At 50.4% G+C, this 23528-nt stretch overlaps 1 protein-coding gene across 4 annotated transcripts; it reads right to left on the bottom strand.

Annotated features, from left to right (window-relative positions):
- Positions 1-278: 278 nt before the first annotated feature.
- CDK5RAP1 (CDK5RAP1 mitochondrial tRNA methylthiotransferase) lies at positions 279-23082 on the bottom strand. 4 transcript variants are annotated; one of them, XR_013588685.1, is made up of 14 exons: positions 22650-23082; positions 20449-20552; positions 19221-19255; positions 18929-19032; positions 17371-17581; positions 16888-17008; positions 16002-16268; positions 14843-14940; positions 13963-14018; positions 12613-12743; positions 12286-12435; positions 9228-9368; positions 3094-3269; positions 279-541 (listed from the first exon to the last, which is right to left on the bottom strand). XR_013588685.1 is itself a non-coding variant. In XM_078618265.1 (14 exons), exons 1-13 carry the CDS (start codon positions 22954-22956, stop codon positions 3156-3158), a joined length of 1839 nt encoding a protein of 612 aa, XP_078474391.1. In that variant the 5' UTR covers positions 22957-23082; the 3' UTR covers positions 279-541; positions 3128-3155. The 4 variants fall into 4 exon arrangements, 3 of the variants coding, with proteins under 3 accessions (XP_078474391.1, XP_078474394.1, XP_078474393.1); XM_078618265.1 differs by having other exon boundaries at positions 3128-3269; XM_078618268.1 differs by having other exon boundaries at positions 3128-3269; positions 22815-23082.
- Positions 23083-23528: the final 446 nt, after the last annotated feature.

The raw sequence follows: 23528 nt of genomic DNA, 5'->3' as shown, positions 1-23528 counted from the left end.
CTCAGACTGGCTCATCTGCCCATCTAATGTTTTTGATCCAGGTCTGCCTTCAACAATTGCTCGTGGTATTAGACCCTTTTATGTTTACCAATTGTTTCCATTAGGGTCACGCTGGTCAGTGCAGGACCTAGGTTCGGTTCATGAATCACTCACCACTTCGGCTGGCCGTAGCCAGGAATCAAACTCGCGTCACCGGATTCATAATGCAGTGCGCTAACCCACTCCACCCTAACCCTTGTGACAATTATCCTAAAATAAACACACGGCAACTACGCACATCCGCCCACTCACTATAAATATTTATTCGCAAAGACTGGCAAACAGGTCCCCGGGTCGCGCCCGCGTGCCTTGCGTTCCTCAGCTTCCAACTTTGAAGAGGGCGGCGAATTAAAAATTCTGTGCCACTGACCGTCCGTAGGCACAGTTCGGCACCGCCACGGTGTCGTGTTTCATCAAGTCACGGCTCGAACCGTTTCTCTCCCTCCACGTGGTGCAGCAGAGCGTTGCCGCACTTGCACTTCTTGCCTGTGGCTTTCCAGCGCTGAGGAATACAACAAGAACATGCGGGATCCATGTAACGTCTGAATTCTGCCGTGACGTAATGGTGAGCGCAATGGACTTGCAGTTGCTGGTTCGATTCTATTTCCTAGCGTGGCTGTTGAACCGATGGGGAAAGTTTTTTAAATCTCCCCCATCTCTGTCCGACAGTATAAATGAGTACGCCAGTTAATCGATTGGCAGGCCATATTTGGTGTGGTTAAAGTGTGGTTACATTATGTCTGGCCAATGTAAAAGAGGAGGCCAATATACCCTCTAGACATGCTCTCCAGAGCAGAATCAAAGACATTTTATCTTATGGATACTGTAGCTAAGCTGTGGGTCGTGGCCAGTCCTGACTCCAATCCAAAGCGTCGTTGGTGATTAAAAGAAATACTTTAAATTACATTCAAGTGCGTCATTATGGCACTCTAGCGACAACACTATGACGCCAAATCGGAGGAATGGCTTCAGTCACTGACGGAGAACCAGACCTTGATTTTCAAGTATTTTTTTCTCATTAAACAAGCTTTAACTTGCGTGTTTCAGTCCAGGAGATAAGGCCCGTAATGATTAACCTATTAAAATCGATTGTTATGCCGTGAATGATTTATAATTTTAGCAAATTATCAAATGCCAAGGCTAAAATAATGCTATTGGAGGGATCAAAACTAGACGAAGTAAGAACATGAGAAAACATACCGATGAAAAATGCGAAAAGGGTAATCGAGTTCTTAAACCAAAGACAACTCCAAAATGTGATGATTCATTGCATTGCTGTTGCCAGGGAGTCTGTGCGGAATCGTTGCGTGCCTCCAGGACAAAGTCTGGGCACAATTTTTCCCCTGAGGGGTGGGGAACCTCCATCGCACGGGCCAGACACAGCCCAAGATTTAATTTATATTTTTTTTCTTACCAGGTGAGACCCACTTAGCTACGTGGCCTCTTTTTCAGAAGTGACCCGGCCGCAAATGATAGCTCAACCGAGTGGCTTATCACGTGGAAATGTATAGCTGCCAAATACTCTAAACGCACGTTGTTTATAAGCGTGGAGGGGGAAATCCGGAGGACCCGTAAAAAAATCCACACGAGCAACGGGAGAGAGAACATGCAAACGCCAAATATACAGGCGTCAGGGACGGGAGTGAACCCACGACCCTGCTGCATACCAGGCGAAGTAGTTAACTGCTCTCCACGAGGCCATGCACTTAGAAAAAGCTCAAGAACGATAATAAGACTGGTCAACACCCTTTTTCTGGCATAAGGTATTCCAACGATTTTAAGGTAATTTTGGGGTACTGATTCCAAATCTGGCATCAGTTTTTGTCTATCACATCAGGTTTTTGAGATATCAAATATTGCATTTTCAATAAAACCTGCAGAAGATAAATGTTAAATAAATGTAGATATTTACATAAAATTATATAATAAACACACTATCCTAAAAGTACAGCACCATATTTTAACACTAAAGCAGTCACTGACTCGCAACAACTTGCAATCATAAGTGACAGAGTTAATTTTGGGTAAAATCAATTAAAATGGGGTATGCCAATAGCATAACATGAGATGTGATAGAGCAAATCTGAGATCAGATTTGCAATCAGCACCCTGAAATTAGTCTAGAACAGCTGCAAAAGTCCAGGCCAGAAAAAAATGCTTTTTTTTTGTTGACCAGTGTTATTCGTCACTGCGGGCACCCTCGTCACACTAATTGGACTATTTCTGACCTGGAAACAACGCTGTCTTTTGTGTCTGTCTGCACCTTATGTTGTGCGCATGCGTGCGCTGTCCTCTCAGGCAACGCATGAGTGAGGTAAAGACAATCTGAAATGATATTGTTGTATTAATATTGGATGAGATTTTACGCACGGATCTCACGGAAATCCTGAATTTGAACAGTCAGTGAATTATTTGGAATAGCCATAGGTATACATCTCTTTCTTGTCACGAACCTCATACATCGGGGGAAACGCAGCAGGGCATGACACCGCCTCCACCGTGATTCTGCAAACATTGCTTTTGTTCCCCCGCTCCTCGACTGTGACTTTAACTACAAGTTGCCAAATGGGAGCATTATCAGATAACACCAAGGTGTGTGCTTGTGTGTTTTTTGAGGGGAGCGGTATTATAGCGGTTAATGAACTGCGCTATGAACCCTGCGACCAAAGTTCGATTCCTGCTCACGGCCAACACTAGTGATAGCGATCATCTGAACCTGATCTGGGCTGGGCCTCCCTTAGGTCGACTCGGCCTCAAATGAGCACCTGGTGTGTAAAAATCATTGCCACTGGGGAGACAAAGGCGGTCGGGCGTGGTGCTGGCCACCCACCCCCTCGTGTGCCGTGCGACTATGTCAGATGCTCGCTAACAGCACTTGCCTCAAGTCTGTTAAGGCTACACGGGGGCTCTATGTCTGCTCTGTTGGTGAATGTATAGGTGCTCACTAATAGTACTTGCCCCAAGAGTCTGTTAATGCTATACGGGGGATCCTTATCTCGCCAAAGGTATTTGAAAGTCTTATTCGGAACCTCGGCAAGTAAAAGGGCTCCCCACCGCTGCTGGAAGACGTTCCGTGCGGTTGACGTACGTAGGAATGTTGAACTTCTTTCGCACCGTCACTTGCCGCCGCCATGAGAGAAGGGGGCATCATCCGGCGTGGCGTGGAATTCCCGCAGCGTGGTGCGGTGAAGCGCCGTGCCCCTGAGGCTCTGCGAGCTCGACGATGTAATCTGCAAGAGACAGGAAAAGCCGCTGCCTCCGTGCCCTTCCCTCGTCACGCACGCTGCCACGCTGCGTGCCCCCCCCACCGCCGTTCCGTCACGCTCACTGTCACGCGCGCCTGCGATGCAGCGCTGTGGAGGGCGGCGACGGTTGCTGGATTCATGCAAGTTGGTGAAACTCCCTCCCCCATACCAGAGGTCGCAACCGGGTACCCGATACCCGTATCCTACCCGATACCCGGCTACCCGTACCCGGCCGGGTACGGGTACCCGTTTGCGACCCTGGTGCGGCTGGGTACGGGTAGACCGTGAGTCACTGGTGAGTAGCCGTTTGTCACTCATTTCCCAACGTCTTGTCTCTTCTCACAATTCAAGTTCCTAGAATCAACCCACCCGCGCCTGCAACATGGCTTCATCCCAGAAGTCGCAATCGGGTACCCGATACCCGTACCCTACCCGTACCCGGCCGGGTACGGGTAGGGTACGGGTACGGGTACGGCCGGGTATGGGTACGGGTACCCGTTTGCGACCCTGGTGCGACCGGGTACGGGTACGGGTACGGGTAAGGAATCAAAACCCGTTTGCGACCTCTGCCCCATACCCATGGCCGTCGAGGTTGCCACCTACTGGCAGTGCGGCAAGCGGGGTTCGTTAACATTTGTACGGTGACCGAGTGTTAGACTGACCCCCTCGCACGCGTGGGTTTTCTCCAGTTACCCCCGTGAGTGGGGAGGGGCCGGGTGGGGAGGGTGGGGCGTGGGAGGGGTGGGGCTGGGTGGGGAGGGGCTGGTCACCCCGTGGTGCCCTTATAAAACTCAACGTTTAACCTACTCACACCGGCTTGTGCCATATTTCCGGAATACACCACGCCGCCGTTGACCCTGGCCATTGACCGAGCAACCCAACGTTCCTACCAGCTCCCTCCGCAGGAATGTGTTCTGAGTTTGTCTCTCTGTGCACTCCTGCGTTAATTATTACCTACCGCACATAAGTTGGTCATTGTGAGTGACTGGGGGAATGACTCATGTAAATATTCTAATAATATCCTCAAAAGGTTAAGAGCTCCAATTTAGTGCAAACACAGCCGGGTCTGTGTTGACAACTAGAAAAATCAGAAAACCACATTCTTTTTTAACATTTTGTACCTCCTCCTATCCCTATTCCGGTATACCAGCTTTTGGACACTTGCTCAATAAATCTAAATTATAAGAGGACCTTCTGTGGTCGGCGGCATCCATGAAATAAAACAAAAATAAATCGGGTTCTGTAACTTGGTAAAAAACACTCGTCTCCCGAATGAATGTCACCGTTCACCAGAGTACATGCGCATCCATCCCCGCAGTGGGCATTATACTGGTAGGAACCACCTGGTTCCACCAGCCCACAGGGGATTATTGTGTCCGTCCGTCAGTCGTGCATCCAAAAATGGGAGGGGTAGGGCTGGGTGGAGAGGGGAGGGTGGGGAGGGGCTGGGTGGGGACGGTGGGGAGGGGCTGGGTGGGGGGTGGGAGTGGTGGGGCTGGGTGGGGAGGGGCTGGTCATCCCGTGGTGCCCTTATAAAACTCAACGTTTAACCTACTCACGCCGGCTTGTGCCCGCCCTCAGTCGGCCATATTTGCGGAATACACCACGCCGCCGTTGACCCTGGCCATTGACCGAGCAACCCAACGTTCCTACCAGCTCCCTCCGCAGGAATGTGTTTATTGAATAACACCAAAGGTGTGTATGTGTTCATGTGTGCTTGCCCGCCAACTGGAGAGCACGGTAGTGCAGCGGTTAGCGCTCTGTGCTACGACCAAGTTCGATGCCTGTTTTGTATTGTACTATTTCGTATTGTGTGTGTACATGTGTGGCGATGTATTTTTGCCAACTTCTTGCCAGGTCTCCATCGCAAAAGATGTTTTTAACCTCAAGGGGTTTTTAGCTGGCTAAATAAAGGTGAAATAAATAAAATCTGAATCGGTCCTAGGCCTGCCCTAGGTTGACTCACATACGTACCCGGTGTGGTGTGTAAAAATATCACCAGAGGCGGTCGGGCGTGGTTCTGGCCATGCACCCGCTCGTATCGCTAAGTGCACTTGTCCCTACAGCCTGTTAAGGCTATATGGGGGATCTTTGTCTTGCCCGCCAAAGGTATTTCAAAGTCCTATTTTGAAACATATCGGAAATTCTGCACTGTATCTTCTTCCGAGTGGCAATCTTTTTTTTTTGGCCTGGGTTTGAGCGCACGATTTTGGCGCATGCACATGTAAAGAATGTGCAGTGACTTCTCGTGCCCGTGGACATGTGTACAGATAAAATCCAAGAATAAAACGTCATGCAAATGAAGAGGGTCGAGTGGTGACGCAATGCATCTGAACCCAACAACCCGAGTGTTTATTACCGGCCAGGGCTAACACGTCAGTGGGCGAGGGGTATCTGAGCCGATCCTGGGCACACCCTTTACTTGACCAACCCGCGCTGCCCAGCGTGGTCAAACAATCCAGAAAAGCAATCCACAGTAGGGATGCCGTCGTCCGCCAGTGGATTGGCGAAGAGCGACAAATGACCACTTATACAAATGGCAGAGAGGCAGACCTCGGGAGAGAGGCTGATCGGAGTGGTGAAACAAGATGCGAAGGACTGTGGATTGAATCTGAATCAGAATATTTATACTGGTAGGAACCTCCTGGTTACACCAGCCCACAGGGGATTATTGTGTCCGTCGTGCAGGGAGGGGCTGGGTGGGGAGGGGAGGGTGGGGAGGGGCTGGGTGGGGAGGGGCTGGGTGGGGAGGGGCTGGGTGGGGAGGGTGGGGGGTGGGAGGGGTGGGGCTGGGTAGCTAGGGGCTGGTCACCCCGTGGTGCCCTTATAAAACTCAACGTTTAACCTACTCACGCCGGCTTGTGCCCGCCCTCACAGTCGGCCATATTTGCGGAATACACCACGCCGCCGTTGACCCTGGCCATTGACCGAGCGACCCAACGTTCCTACCAGCTCCCTCCGCAGGAATGTGTTTTTATGGAGGAATGCAATGAGCCATGAAGCTCTCTGGGATGCAGCCACAGGACAGGGCGGCGGTATAGCACCCCTGTAACCCGGAAACGTGGAGGCAAGGGTTTGTGGATCACACGTCAGTTGCAAAACTCCCTTCCCATGAGCGCTGAGGTGCCGCACCCTGGCTTGCCAGGAGAAGGCGGTGCACGGCAAGTGCGGACTCCATCTGTCCCTTCTGCGTGAGACGGAGCGTTTCCCCTTTCGCATTGCGTGGGTTTTCTCGGGGTGCTCCGGTTTACTCACATGTATACGCGCTCATTAATCGGCCGCTAACACCTTAATATGTAGAGGATTGCAGAGCTTTGCCGGGAATTTGCCACCGGCTCCTCACCGCTGCTAACACCTTAATATGTAGAGGATTGCAGAGCTTTGCCGGGAATTTGACACCGGCTCCTCACCGCTGCTAATACCTTAATATGTAGAGGATTGCAGATCTTTGGCGGGTATTTGACACCGGCTCCTCACCGCTGTTAACACCTTAATATGTAGAGAATTGCAGAGCTTTGCCGGGAATTTGACACCGGCTCCTCACCACGTGGCTACTACCTTTCTCTCCCGCTCATCTGCGATTCCTCCTTGTGCCTCCGAGTCACTCTCTTTCTTTCTCTCTCTCGCTCTCCGACAGCGATGAGCAAATACGGTGCAGCGGCGGTGGTGGCGCAGTGTTTACGTGTAGCCAGCATCGTAACAGGAACGGGTTGAGAAACGGCGACCAGCGAGGCACATTGCAACACGAGTGGGAACATTGCCAGGAATGAGCAAAACGCAAATGTGAATCCACGATAATAACGTTTCGCACGATGACAGACCCCTTCCACCCAGAAGTCAAGAGTGCTGTACATGTATGGGCAAGAGCAGAAATAAAATGCATGAGGAAAAAAACCCAATCGGGACATAATAAAAGCGCACAGGCGAGTGATATAAAACACCCCACAAAATAAAATTAAAACTCCCGAAGGTAAATACAAATATTGAGGAAAAGACCTTAAAGGATATAACTGTGTATCTTATAGCGGGCTCCGAGTAAAGCCGAGAAAACTCGACGGACCCAACATCTGGTGGAAGCCACCAGAATGATATCTGCGGGCAACGTTGCGGCACCACACGAGACGCGACATCGCAATCGCCCACGTAGCTTGGACGTTCTGGCAACACGCGCTGCCAAATTAATCACGTGCGCGCACCCGCATGCCCGTCCGGTGCTGCATTGGCTTCCGGTCGCCGAACGAGTACGTTGCAGGGTCGCGCTCATTGCGCACACAAAGCGCTTGCCACAAACGAGCCACGATACCTCGCTGATGTCGTCAAGGAGTTATATACCATCATCATCACCACGCCAATTCTGGTCATCCTCGCAGTAGCAGCAGCAGCGGCTTTTGGCTCAGCCATCGAACAAAGACGGTGGTGGTCACCGCATCATCGCACGGCACTTTCAGATGCGCTGCTTCTGCAGTTATAACGCTCTTTCCTTCCAATTTTAGGAAGTCACTGGAGCTACACACTCATAAATCTGTAATCAAAACTCATTTCTTTAGAACTGACTTTTGTGTTTAGTTTCTTGTCCTTCGCCCGCACTGTCGATTAGCGCAGTTGGCTACGTACGGCGCGAAAGAATTTCAACATACGTACACAACGCTGTTTGTTAGTCGCCGGAAATCGGCGGGTGGACAAGATCACTTTTTATCGCCGTCGACCATTGTTCGCTACAGCCTGCCATTATTCTTTTGCGGCGCGCATTTCTTTGTCGGGTTAAACAATGCGTTTGCCGGCGGGGAGTCGGAGCCAGCGCCGGGATTGCGAGACCTTCCCGTGCTCAGCGAGCCGTCGCTGCTGTACGGCCGGGGGTGGAGGGGGGGTGAGAAAGAGACGAAAGAGAGAGCAGGGGAGAGGGGAAGAGACCCCTGCAGGTGACTGGGACAGCTAAGCGATGACGTCGCCCCCGGCTACCCCCGGGAACTTGTGGCGTAACACCGCAAACCAGTCCAAACGCGACCTGCAGCCAAACGCACCGTAATCGTGATGGTATTTATTTAGCTTTTTTTATGCTTTATGTTTTTACACGTATACAATCTTTCCCTCCCACCCCAAGTTTTTTTTCTAAGCCAGTTGGGCTATCGGCGTCGCGTCACCAGACGAAGGACCCACTTGGGGATCTCTCGCGGGGAAGTGTAAACCAGGAGGTCGTTGCTGTCGAGCGAGAAAGCAGCGGACGACTGTGCGCCAGGGGGCTGCGGGGCGAAGGAGGGGAGTGGAGGGCGACTGGACAGGGAGCTGCAATTCATTTATTTGCAGGAGGGCCCAAGCCAACTATGGCCCATTAAGCAAATTTATCTGTTTATCTCAATGGGAGTTGGCAGTTCAAATAAAGTCTCAAGTACTCGTTGGTTCTTTCGGTAAAGTCACATAGGTAAAAAATACAAAATGAAAACAACTAAATTAAATCACACAGAGGAGTGGAGGAGAGAGAAGCGTATGGAAGGGTAGCGGAGTGTAGAGGAGAGAGTAGTGGAGGTGGTGGAGTTGTTGTTTGACTTGCATCCCACTGGGATTTTTGCACACAGCGTTGGTGTACGGTGTTTTTTATGCAATATTTTGCTGTCTTTTCTTGGATTTTCTGTTTGCACTTAGTCACATATTCACTTTAAGATGTTTTTTGTTCATGTTTTAGTTTTTTATTTGTTGCGGTTGCACCCGATTCAAGAGCCGAATGGCTCACAGGGCTATACCTAATAAATGAACTTGAACTAGAGTGCAGGAGAGGGTAGTTGGGTGTAGAGAGGAGAGGGTAGAGAGGGGATGGTAGCAGAGGGTTGATGAGAGTAGTGGAAAGTGCAGGAGAGGGTAGAGGAGAGTGCAGGAGAGTGCAGGAGAGTGCAGATGAGAGAGGGATAGGGGGCGGTAGCAGAGAGGGGTAGACGTAACGGCTCCCACCTTCACGGCGACGTAGTCTCCGCGCCGCGCGGAAGCGAGAGCCGGAGAACCGGCGCCGTCGGGCAGCAGCACGTCGGGGAACACCACGCGAGCATTGCCGTCCGTCCGCCCGGACAGCTCGAACTGGGAACGCCGGCTCGCCTGTCGGGGGTCACGCGCCGTCATCAGCTTAAGGGTTCGACTCCCGCTTGCTCCAAAGAGTCACTCCGCAGGGGAGAGGGGGGGGCAACGTTGCGTCCATGACCACGGTCGCAGACTTCTGGAAAGTTTTTAATTTTCCACTTGTGCAAAAGATATCCGCACCTGCCATGGTTTGCCAAGTGGAAACGCTCTGCATGTACGATGAACTTCTTTCACGCCGTGCATGACCGGCCGACCGTGCTAATCGGGAGTTGCCATTCGGAGGTGGACTGGACATCTGTGAAAAATTACTTTGTAGCTCATCGGATTCCTCCGGTATTAACGAAATATTCTGATGCCGACCTTCAACCGGTACCTGTCGGCAAGGCCACAGGTTCACGTTCCCACCCGCCCCCCGTCACGGAGTAATCTTCTTCGCATGACAGTAAAAAAAAAATCGATATTCAGAGATGGAACCCAGCCAACATGTATGACAGGGTGGCGCAGAGGTCAGAGGTCAGAGCGCAGATCCGGCACCGCTGATAATCCTGGGTTAGAACCCAGATTTCCGCCATCTGTGGTTAAAACCGGGCTTTCAAGTGTGGCAAGTTCATGGTCTTCCCCGCTCACCGATGACTGCACAAAAGCAATTTTGTTTGCATGTTCATTTGCATGTTCGTTTGCATGTTTCACCACCAGCGTGTGCGGTTAATGCAGTCTTGATGCCTTGCAATAGGTGTTTAGTTGGTGTTTGAAGGGTACATAGCCTACTCTTTTTTCACGATCTGACCCTCGGTAATCACATGACTTACAGCACTGAACCAAAGGAATAAAACTATAAACTAGATTTTTTTTATTTAAAGCTTTCGTGACTGCAGGGATTCATATTCTTGGATATTTTGGTAAAGTCACGCAGAAGGGAAATAAAAAAAAAATATATATATATAAAGTCACGCAGAAGGGAAATAATAAAATATATATATATTTTTTTTATTTCCCTTCTGCGTGACTTTACCGAAAGAACCAAGAATATAAACTATCTTCTTGGTTCTTTCGGTAAAGTCACGTAGAAGGGAAGTAATAAAATAATAAAAATAAAACATAATAAAACAATTCTCACGACGTTTCGGCCTGAGGACGGCTACTTGCGTTGTGGCCGAAACGTCGTGAGAATTGTTTTATTATGTTTTATTTTTATTATTTTATTACTTCCCTTCTACGTGACTTTACCGAAAGAACCAAGAAGATGAATCCCTGCAGTCACGAAAGCTTTAAATCGAAATATAAACTATATTTTATTTCACAAGGTAGGGTTCACTGAGTAACACAGCTCTTTTTCAGAAGCGACCTGGCCACAAATGATCGCTCAACGAAGTGGCTTATCGTGTTGAATTTTAAAGCAGTCAAATCCTCTCTACTCGCATGATGATTCTAAATATAGGAGACAACAGAGGCATTAAACCGTAATAACCCCTACCCCCTAACGGGCAGCACAAAGTACTGCAGAATAGTGGCACTCAATCCCAGCCGATCAATAACACTGGTCAACACCCTTTTTCTGGCATAAGGTATTCCAACGGTTTAAATGTAATTTTGGGGTGCTGATTCCAAATCTGGCATCAGTTTTTGTCTATCACATCAGGTTTTTGAGATATCAAATATTGCGTTTTCAATAAAAACTGCAGAAGAAAAATATTAAATAAATGTGGATATCTACATAAAATGATATTATAAACACACTATCCTAAAAAAACAGCACCATATTTTAACACTAAAGCAGTCACTGACTCGCAACAACTTGTAATCATAAGTGACGGAGTTAATTTCGGGTAAAATCAATGAAAATGGGGTATGCCGATAGCATAAAAATGAGATGTGATAGAGCAAATCTGAGATCCGATTTGGAATCAGCACCCTGAAATTAAACAGCTGCAAAAGTCCAGGCCAGAAAAAAATGTTTTTTTTTTGTTGACCAGTGTAATCGCCCCGCATCATTTACTCGTTTCTGTGTATTCTCTGTAAAGTCCCTTGAGCGGCAGTCGCGCGATCGCTGGGGCTGCACTTGTGTCAGAGGTCGCAACCGGGTACCCGATACCCGTACCCTACCCGATACCCGGCCGGGTACGGTTACGGGTACCCGTTTGCGACCCTGGTGCGGCCGGGTACGGGTAGGCCGTGAGTCACTGGTGAGTAACCGTTTGTCACTCATTTCGGGTAGGGTACGGGTACGGGTAGGGAACGGCTACCCGTACCCGTACCCGGCCGGGTACGGGTACCCATTTGCGACCCTGGTGCGGCCGGGTACGGGTAAGGAATCAAAACCCGTTTGCGACCTCTGACTTGTGTCGCTTTGACGCGGCCCACTGTCAGTGGGCGACATTCCAGATCCCTCGCAGAGGTCACGTCAATCTTACTCTCGTTTTGTCCCGGCATGAATCTTGCCACTCGAAGCACCATCGTCACGTCGACACTCAAGACGTAAAAATTAGAAAGATTATAAACGGTGAGAAAATAATCTAGATATATATTTACAAACCATCCACAGCTGTTTCAAATGTAGACAAAACAACTGAAGAAAGTTGTGGTTGCGAGTTAGTTGCTGTATGCAAACGCACCTGCGATGAGCGTGGTTGGCGACGTATGGTGCGAAAGAAGTTCAACATGTACATACAAAGGAGGTGCGTTGTCAAGATTGCTCCGGGAGGGGGGAGGTTGTTCAAGGGGTGTGGCGCTGGTAATATGCTAGCAGTGTCAATCACCCAAAAAAACACGTGTTTGCTTTTTAAAAGAAAAACAACCTACCATGACATTTTGGTTTTGGACACGGGGAGAGGGGGAGGGGTGCAGTGATTAGCGTGCTGCACTAGCAGCCCGCTAACCCGAGTTCGATTCCCCAGCTCTGGTTGTCGAGCGATACGTCGACCGGTCCCCGACTCACCCCCTCAACGAGCACAAGCTGGGTGGAGCCGACCCTGGCAGCGTTGAGGTCGGAGGCCGACTCTCGGAAGGCGGCGATGAGCTCGGAGAGGCGCCGCTGCTTCACGGAGGGCGGAACGTCGTCCTGCAGGCGGTGAGACGCACGCGTCTTCTGCTCCACGCACACACGTGTTGCCCAGGGACGCACACACGCATGGCCAGTGCATCGACTCGGATCCGTTACAAATGAGGAGGTGCGTGTCTCTGTGAGGTGTGCGGGCGGGGGAGGGGGGTGCAGAGGGGCTGGAGAGGGGGTGCAGAGGGGTGCGGGGTGGTTGGGCGAGCGGACCTTGCGCATGCTGTAAGCGAACAAGTAGGCGGTGTCGTAGCCCACGGTGCGGATGAGCGACAGCGAGTCCTCGTGGTCGCTCTCCGTCTCGCCGCAGAAGCCCGCGATGAAGTCGCTGCTCAGACTCACGCCTGCCGAGGAGACGCGACGACACACGCACTGCGTGAGCGCCTTCCCCCCCCCCCCCCACCTTATACCACACGTGCCGCTGGATGGGAGGTGATGGGCGGGGCTCGGTGATGTCACTGGAGTCATCAGCCTTCATATTCTTAGGTTTTTTCGGTAAAGTCACGTAGGTAAAACATTTCAATTAATAAAAGTAAAATAAAAAATAAAATAAAAATCACGACGTTTTCCACCTGTAGACGGAGGCTTGTGTTGCTTCCGAAACGTCGTGATTTTTATTTTATTTTTATTTTACTTTTGTTAATTTTATTTTTTTACCTACGTGACTTTACCGAAAAAACCTAAGAATATGAATCCTTGCAGTCACGAAAGCTTCAAATCTAGAAGTCATCAGCCTTGTCACAATTTGCATGGCTTGTGGAGGGTTTCCAGCCTTCGGGAGGCGAGATGTGGGGGGCCATCGCCATTTTCAAAGGCCAGTTTAACACGTAGCAGGCTTTCGCGACCAATATTATTCATAATCAACGTTTTTGGGTTTAGATCGCGTTATTTATAAATGTGTCGTAACCCTCCACCACCCGACACGGCCAATCAGCAAAACAGTGTCACGTTGACAAGACAAATAGTTCACTGCTTTAGCCCAGCGTGTGGTTTCACGCTTCAACACACCGGTGGGCTAAAGTAGTTAACTATTTGTCTTTTGTCAACGTGACACTTTTTTGCTGATTGGCCGTGTCGGGTGGTGGAGGGTTACGACGCATTTATAAATAACGCGATCTAACCCAAAAACGTTGATTATGAATTTTCAAAGGCGTCAGAGTATTTTATGTCGAGTGACTTGCTTACCTTTACAATACTTTACACACCTATTGTTTGTTGGTGTAACTTTTTGACCCGCCCCGACTGGACATCTGTGAAAAAGAGCTTCATAGCTCGTCGGATTCCTCCTCCAGTCTAAATAAATATTCTGATCCTGAGTCATGGACAACAGAAATGTAGTCGATTACTACTCACCAATTGGTCAGCGCAGCTGACAAGAATCCTATCGGTCAATACTAAAGGCCCAGTTACGATGTCACTCCAGCATTGGTCAAAATCTAGGACACAAGTCAATGCTCTAAGCTCCTATTGGCTGATGACAGAGGGACCAATGACAACTCAATCCTCTCCATTGGTTAACTCTGAGAGGCAAGGTTGCTATCTTTCTATTGGTCAAGGGCGCACCTGGGATCATGTCTCGGATGTGATGCACCAACTCCATGTAGGCCTCCCGCGTGTGCCTATGGGACTCGCATGCACACAAAGACAAAGATCCCCCGTACAGCCTCATCAAATCTCTCTAAATAGAAAACTCATTTCTTGACAAGAAATTTGAGTTTTCTTCCGCACGTACGGTGCGAAAGAAGTTCAACATACATGTATACATATGTAGAGGTGTTATGTACCGGGGTGTAGCAAGCCATTACGAAGCGGGGTCTACATCCGCCGTTACACATACAATCAGACTATTGGGGCAAGTGCTGTTAACGAGTAGCACCTATGCAGGCCTAAATGGCACACAAGGGAGTGGGTGACCAACACCATGCCCGGCCGCCTTTGTCTTCTCGGTGGCGATGTTTACACACTGCACCAGGTACTGATTTGAGGCTGAGTAAACCTAGGGGAGGCCCAGGACCAATTCAGATAATCGTCACTGGTGTTGACCGTGAGTGGGAATCGAACTCTGGTCACAGAGTTCGTAGCACAGCATGTTAACCACTGTACTCTCGCTCCCCACACACACGCACGCACACACACATATGCACCGAAAAGGTCTCTATCCTGCACAGTGATAGAACAATATCGTAGATATTTATTTAGAACCTTCATTATTGAGTCTATTCCCTAAATATTTTGACGAGATATATTTTCTTTACAAAATATGAGCCGATGATAATCGCGATGATGACACTTTGCCGAACGGACGGAGCGATGAATGTGGACCTTATATCGTACGACATACAACGGTTCCGCCACATCGCGGGAGCCGTAGTTGCGACCGCCCGTGACCTCCCGGCCCGTGACCTCCCGGCCCGTGACCTCCCGACCCAGACCCCAACCTTACCCTCGGCCCATGCGGGCCAGCACGCTGGAGCTGCCGCTCTGAGCCGGCAGGTGGATCTGCTTGCAGATGTTTGGTCTCTCCCTGATCACCTGGAGCACCTACGCGCGCACAAAAAAATACACAGATCGCCCCCCACCACCACCCCATAGCCTTTAACAGACTGTTGGGGAAAGTGCTGTCAGCAAGCACCTATTAAGGCCGGCACTGCAAACAAGGGGATGAATGGTTAGCACCACGCCCGGGCTGCTTCGTCGATCTCAGGGAGAGGCCCATGACAGATTCAGATACTCCTTGCCGATGCTGACTGTGAGAGGGAATCGAAGTCGGGTCGCCGGATTCGTAGTGCAGTACGCTAGCCGCTACGCGAGACATCACACAGGGGAAGATCCCTCCTATAGCTTTAACAGACAGTTGGAGCAAGTGCAGTCAGCGAGCACCTATGAAAGCGGGCACGGCACACGACGGGGTCGGGTGGCCAGCACCACGCACGGCCGCTCTCGTCTCCCTAGTGGTGATATTTACACACCGCACCAGGTACGCATTTGAGGCCGAGTCGACTTAGGGGAGGCCCAGTACCGGTTCAGATAATCGTCACTGGTGTTGGCCGTGAGCGGGAATCTAACTATGGTCGCCGGGTTCGTAGCGCAGCGCGCTAACCACGATACTACCCTACACACGCACACCTAGACACGCTCACCTCGACACGCTCACACGCACTCGCAACCACACACACATCCACACACACGAACCTACACACACTCGCACCCACACACACATCCACACACACGAACCTACACACACACACTCGCACCCACACACACACATCCACACACACGAACCTACACATACTCACACACACTCGCACCAACACACACACATCCACACACACGAACCTACACACACTCGCACCCACACACACACATTCACACACACGAACCTACACACACACACTCGCACCCACACACACACATCCACACACACGAACCTACACATACTCACACACACTCGCACCAACACACACACATCCACACACACGAACCTACACACTCGCACCCACACACACACATTCACACACACGAACCTACACACACTCGTACCCACACACACACATCCACACACACGAACCTACCCACACACACACATCCACACACACACACACCTCGTCAGGGAAGTCCTTGGGGTGCGGCGACGTGAAGCGCACCCTCATCTCGGGGTCCAGCTCCGAGACGGCGGCCAGAAGCTCGGCAAACCGCACCTCCCTCCGGTCCGGCGCGGGGGGGACGCGGCGGCACACGGAGCCAAATCCCCGGCTCAGCGCCGAGGGCCCGCCGTCGGGAGGACCCTCCAGGGGGGTGCCCGCAGCCGGCTGAGACGTGTCGCAGTAGCTGTTGACGTTCTGACCCAGGAGAACGACCTCCTTGACGCCCTGCGAGGGGGCAGCGATGGACGGACCTCGGGTAAAACTTGCGGCCGCGCTGCATTGTAGCTCGCCAAAAGCGTTTCCTGGTTTGGACGGCGCGCCGTGCAGGACGATGTCCGTCGTTACGAGCCACGTGCCGGCGAATGATTTCAGTTCTTTTAATTTTTTTAGTTGCTAAAAGAAGCTCCCGGCATGCGAAGCGAAATGATGGCCACCGCGCCGAACCACGCACGGCACAACCAGACAATACGTAAGAGGGCAATACCATTTCTAAACGTTTCGTAATTGAAATAAGATCTTTCCTCCCATTTATTATATCGCAGTGGTGCTGTCAGTGCATAGTACCTGCCATTGATAGGACATGTGGATCAGACACATGGATATCGAAAAAGTGTAGAAAGAATCACACCGCAGAGACGGAAAGCGGAACCCATGGGACTTAGAGAACGCACGCAAGTGAGAAACATCGTGTTGACCGTCCATGAAAGTAAGTGTGGCTTGGGCAGGACGCGTCGCTACAAGGGCCGATGGTTGGTGGTCAAGACTAATGATGGGAGTGGCAGCCAAAGGCTGGAATACAACTTCGAGGACTGGGCCATCGTCTGTGGCTCCCACCAGGACCCACCTGCTGGAGAAGCACCCCAACCTCCGCCAGCACGGACGCCAGGGGGCGGCTCCGCTCCCGTCCGCGGGTGAACGGGACGATGCAGTAGGTGCACATGTTGTTACAGCCACGCATCACCGAGCTGGGGGCGGGGGGGCATGGGGAGTGGTGAAAGGGGCAGCAGTGCGTTATAGATGAGCACGTAAGAATTCACCGATGTTCTTCTGAAGTGGTCTACCATGTGCAGCGTGTCCTCTAAATTCCGGGATGTGCAGGACATGGGCAGAGGTGGCACAACGGCGGGTACACTGTGCTCTACACCCCGTTCATCCTCATCATCACCGGCCATGATCAATCCACCGCTGGATGGATGAAGGCCTCTCCAAGCCGTCGCAATCTCTCACGATTGCGCCGCGCGAACGATCCAATCGAGCAAATGCACGGGAGCCGATTTAATCGCTCCAGGGATCTATTTTGGCGGCGGCGGAGGCTGCGGAGGCTTACACGAAGGCGGAAGGCGCGCTGGGGTCGGCGCGGAGGGGTACGACGTCGGCGTACGTCTCGTCGAGCGACAGCGCCACGTCGATGGCCTCCCGGTGGGAGCGGGCGCGTGCCAGCAGGTGAGGCAGGCCGCGGTAGGCATCGGGCCCGGCCACGACGTCAACCGCACGCTCGCGATCCACGATGTCGCGCTTCAGCCGCTCCGCCATGCAGCCTGCACGCCGCACGTCGTCATCGAGCAGGCCGATTACAAATTACATTGAAAAAAATGTTTTACACACTCCAGGTAAGGCCCACTGAGCTATGTGGCTGTTTTACTGGTAGGAACGAAGTGGACCAGACCACCAATAGATTAATGTGTCCGTCCGTCCGTCCGTCCGACTGTCCGTCTGTCCGACAAGATGGCCGCCCGCTCCCCCTGCGATCCGTGAACTAAATGAACTAAACAAGATGGCTGTCGCATCCGGCGCAGCCAATGACATCGCCTGTTGCAATCCTTGCTCTGTGGGCGTGCGAGTCAGTGGGGAGGGGGGTGTGGACGTCATCGCTCTGTGGGCGTGCGAGTCAGTGTGGAGGGGGGTGTGGACGTCATCGCTCACCCCCCATGCACAAATCATTTTATTTTTAACTCCTCTATACCCGGTCGATATCCCTGTACCGGTATTAGTATTATTCCTACCAGCCCACCCCGCAGGGTCCTGTTTCAGCGACTCGGCCACAAATGATAGCACAACGAAGTGGCTTATCGTCATCACGTGGAAATGCAATTCTAGATTTGAAGCTTTCGTGACTGCAAGGATTCATACTCTTAGGTTTTTTTCGGTAAAGTCACGTAGGTATAAACATTTTTTTATAATAAAATGATAGAAATAATGTGTTGCGCCCGAAACGTCGTGATTTATTATTTTATTTCTATTATAATTTCTATCATTTTATTATTTATTTTTATTTTTACCTACGTGACTTTACCGAAATAAACCTAAGAGTACTCTAAATGCACGCTGTGGATTCGAAAACAGCAACTTGTGATTGCAGTACAGCATTTCCAAGAAATACCGCGTTACTTCAGAAGTGGGGTATCATGAACCGATTGAAAACTTTCTTCTTCAGGCGCGTAACCCTTGGTCTTGGTAACGTTGCGAATGGCTGACTTGCGGTTCTCCGACCCAGTAATTACGTCACGCAATACAATGTCAAGCTGTAATGCGATGACATCATTGCTACGTCATGAGACTTCCTTAACACCGTGCTTACCCATACATACTCAAATGTACAGGCCGCGGTTTGTAAATTGTAGGTTTTCAGAGACAATATTGATTGATAACAGATGTTTGGGTTTGGCCATGCATACAAGCCGCTTAACGTGGCAATTATTACTGTTGTGTAAGTTCACCGATAAAAAAACTCTCAACCAAATGAAGCAATTGTGATTTGCTGTTTCCCTTGAAAGTGCATTAAGCAGCTTCAGGAAAATCGAGAAAAATTCAGTTTGTCATTTTGCTTTACTTGAGATTTGGTTGAAAATGTCTTATTCTGAATTGTATTGAATTGCGGCCTGTACCCAGAATGCCGATCTGCAGGGCCGCCCCTCCACGCTTCTGCCGCTCGTGCTTGAGGTGACGGAACCGCTCCACCCGGCGCCACACCGTCTGCTCCGCCTTATCCCTACACGTTGGGAGCGACAAGCACTCATGTGTCAGTCCAACAATCGTGACGGTGCGGTGTTGTCCCCACCCCGCCCCAAATGTTATTCCGATTGTGATATCGGAACCTCGGCACAGAAAACGTCCCCCGCCCCTGCATTAGCAAACACGGAAAGAAGAGACGAGGCGGTGAGCGGTAGTGAAGATCACCTGATGGCACACGTTACTGCCAAGATGACATCCGCCTGGAAGACAACAGCGAAGAATTAACAATAGTACAATATTTCCACCGCTTACCCATGACAGTCTCAATGTGTTTCAATACATTTTGCCTGAACAGCAAGAGAGTCCTACTTTTGAGCGTCCCTATCAACATTGAATAGTTTTCCTTTTGTGTCAGAGGAACATGAAGTGCTCGTGTGGTGTGTGTGATCCGGCATTGTGTGGCATGATGGAACGGGAGGAGGAGGAGGAGGAGGGGGAGGAGGAGGGCTTCTGCCATTTGAATGTCTGGAGATAGCCGGCAAATAAAATATACTTCAATCTATGGATTACGCGATGCACTTTTTTCTCCTATAGTTTAAATAAAAAGTTGGGGATGGAGTCTTAAAATCTGACAGGCACGTGTGACCAATTTTGTCAAACATTATTGACACCGGGCACGAGTTTGGGGCACGTCTTACTTTCCGGAGCATCTTATAATCCGGAAAATATAGTAAAAAATAACAATAATTAACATCTTCTGTGAATCCACTCTTTGATAAACACCTCCCTACGCCGTGTCGTTCACAGGGTTCAGCGACCATACTTCCTCCACGCTGGTCAGTGTAGGTTGGTGAAGGTGGGGCACTGTGACCGATTCGGATGGCAGCCGTGGCCACGGATCAGACTCCAGTACCGTACTCCGGTTCAAAGTGCAGTCCACTAGTTGCCGCCGAAGACAAGCTTTCACCTTCTTCAGACTTAAATTTCGATTTAAAGCTTTCGTGACTGCAGGGATTCATCTTCTTGGTTCTTTCGGTAAAAGTCACGTAGAATGGAAATAATAAAAATAAAACATAATAAAATCATTCTCACGACGTTTCGGCCACAACGCAAGCAGCCGTCCTCAGGTGAAGAACAGGTCTGTCGATAAGACAGAGTCTGTCGAGAAGACAGAGAGACAGAGTCTGAACATTCAGACGCTGTCTTCTCGACATACCTGTTCTTCACCTGAGGACGGCTGCTTGCGTTGTGGCCGAAACGTCGTGAGAAATATTTTATGTTTTATTATTATTATTTTATTATTTCCATTCTACGTGACTTTACCGAAAGAACCAAGAAGATTCTTCAGACTTTCCAATAATCATGGGCACGCAGTTGCGCAAACCAGGCAATCTCACAGTGCTGTGCGTGTGGTGGTGGGCAGTGCGAGTGCTTTGCGGATGGCTAGCTGTGCCTCTGTCAGGTTGTCTGTTCGGAAGTAGCCTTGCTTCTGCAGGATGGCCCACGCGATCTCAGTGTCGCTTGTGTTCATCTGGCATCCATACGTCTCGAAGTAAACTTCGCAAGGAGACAACACAGAGGCACACAAAGAGAACAAGTATAACCCGTAAAAACAAAGTTTTTCACTATAAATCCTTTATATGCGTGGCGGCTAGAGACCTCTCGTCCTCTGGCTTGAGATGGCTGCCACCTATGGGTCAGATTATTACATTGCACCATTAAGCAATTGGTAATTAAATATCATTTTTTTGTATTAAAAAGTGAATAATTTTGGAAAAACATTTTCATGAACATTAATTGTCACGCACAACGAGTCTTTGTGGAAAATGTCAGCTCGATTGGATCACGGGAAGTGAGTTAAAAAACGACCGAAAGATTTGCACGGTCGTAAGCAAGCAAGCGAACTTAACATAAAGGATTTAAAAAGAGAGACAAATATTCCCTGTGTGAACTCGCACGGGCTGTTGCGGCATGTTCTGTTAAGGAGCACCCCGATAAAGGTTGCGACAATGCACGATGGGGTGGTATGGCCTGTACCATATCCGGAGGTGGCCTTTGTCTTCCCTGTGCTGAAATGTTATACACTGCAACAGGTACTCATTTAAGGCCCAGGTCAGTTCGGATATTCACTACTAATCTAAAATTAAACGAAACTTTTTTTATTTTACCAGGTAAGGCCCACTGAGCTATATAGCTCTTTTTAAGAAGCAACCTGGCAACAAAAGCTAGCTCAACGAAGTGGCTTACCGCGTAGAAATTGATAGCAGTCAAATACTCAAATTGCATGCGGACTCTTAAATGTGGAGGGAAAAACCGGAGGACGCGGAGAAAAATCCACGGGACCACAGGGAGAGAGACACGCAAACTCCAAATACACAGCAGCAGGCGTCTGGGTCCGGATCGAACCCACGACCTCCTGTATACCAGGCGAGGTAGTTAACATCTCCTAGCCACCGCGATGATGATGAGAGAGAGACACGCAAACTCCAAATATACAGCAGCATACCAGGCGAGGTAGTTAACATCTACTAGCCACCGTTGAGCCCAATTGTGCGGCACAAGGCTTGACAATCAAACAATCTGGAATACGCCCCCACATCATAAGATCATGGAGGCTCAGCAGGTTTGAGCTTGGATAAATGTTTATAAGAGTGACTACCAAAATGCATGCCAGATGCAGAGCTTGTGCTGCGTCGTGGTCAGCAAAGGGCATCGCAAAACATCACGTGTTCCTGTACCGTACTTCTATGCTCCCACTAAATCAGAAACGCAGAGTTGTGAGATAACACGAAGCATCCCTCCCGCCCTCTAGTGGCCATTTAGTGCGCCAATATTACTCGGAGCGACGGATAAAGATTGAAGTGGTTAAAAGCCTCATGGGTTCGCATGAAATGAGAATTTTTCTGCTATAAATATCCAAACGATTGGGACCACTTTGTTGAGTTATCATTTGTGTTCTAGATTTGAAGCTTTCGTGACTGCAAGGATTCATATTCTTAGGTTTTTTCGGTAAAATTGAAATTAATAAAAGTAAAATAAAATAAAACATATTTTCTTTTAAAATAAAAATTATTTTATTTTAATTTTACTTTTATTAATTTAAAATTTTTACCTACGTGACTTTATCATTTGTGACCAGGTCGCTTCTGAAAACTAAATTAATACCGCAGTGGGCTTTAACTGGTAGGATGGGGATGGTTTAGTTTTATTTTAGGATGCGTTTGGGTGATTTGTTTACCTTCCGTGTACTATGCACTCCTATCATGTCTTCGTATTGTTTGTTGTATCGTTCTTACCCGCCCCAACCGGACATGTGTTTAAAGAGTTTCGATTTAAAGCTTTCGTGACTGCAGGGATTCATCTTCTTGGTTCGTTCGGTAAAGTCTGTCAAGTAGACAGAGTCATTCAGACTCTGTCTACTTGACAGACCTGTTCTCCACCTGAAGACGGCTGCTTGCGTTGTTGCCGAAACGTCGTGAGAATTATTTTATTATGTTGTATTTTTATTATTGTATTATTTTCCTTCTACGTGACTTTACCGAAAGAACCAAGAAGATGTTTAAAGAGCTTTACAGCTCATCGGATTTCTCCACTGAAAAACAAACAGCATTCAGATTGTGAAACAGCTGACGTCTGTCTCCCAGCCACGCTCACCCTTTCGACCGTGTCCCCACAGCGCATCGGCTCGCAGGTAAGGCGGCGTGAGGTCTTCATCCTCCTCCTCGTCCACCTCGTCTGCCCCACCGCCCTCTACGGACACCTGTACAAAGTCCCGCAGGGAAGGACCCTCGCCTAGCCGCCGTGCCGGCTTCCCCGCACCTTCTCGGGCAGAGACACCAGGCCGCACGTGGTCGTGGTGGTGCCCGTGCGGCGTCGCTGCTGTGCACAGCTCCGGGCCGCGTGGGCGGGCTGCGTGGGCCCGCGCGAGGAGGGCCCGCACGGAGCGGCACAGGTTGGCCATGGGGCCCGGAGGCGTGCGGTGCGGTGGGTGACAGCAGCGGCCTCGTCCCCGTCGCCCTCCAAACCCCGCACGTGGAGCGAGACCGTTCAGGGGTGGAGGGATGGAGGGGGGGGGTATGGAGGGGGGGTGGAGGGATGGAGGGGGGGGTGGAGGGGGGAGTTATGGAGGGGGCGGAGAGATGGAGGGATGGAGGGGGGGGTGGAGGGATGGAGGGGGGGCGGAGGGATGGAGGGGGGGCGGAGGGATGGAGGGGGGGGCGGAGGGATGGAGGGGGGGTGGAGGGATGGAGGGGGGGGGTGGAGGGGGGAGTTATGGAGGGGGCGGAGAGATGGAGGGATGGAGGGGGGGTGGAGGGATGGAGGGGGGGCGGAGGGATGGAGGGGGGGCGGAGGGATGGAGGGGGGGTGGAGGGATGGAGGGGGGGTGGAGGGGGGAGTTATGGAGGGGGCGGAGAGATGGAGGGATGGAGGGGGGTTGGAGGGATGAAGGGGGTATGGAGGGGGCGGAGGAATGGAGGGGGATGGAGCGGCTGCTGACGTCATCGAATCTCAAAGTCGGCCAAATTGGTAAGG

Source organism: Lampetra planeri, chromosome 57 (genome assembly GCF_965212315.1).
Source record: "Lampetra planeri chromosome 57, kcLamPlan1.2.h2, whole genome shotgun sequence".
NCBI lineage: Eukaryota > Metazoa > Chordata > Hyperoartia > Petromyzontiformes > Petromyzontidae > Lampetra > Lampetra planeri.
This window is presented reverse-complemented; position numbering and strand designations above follow the sequence as displayed.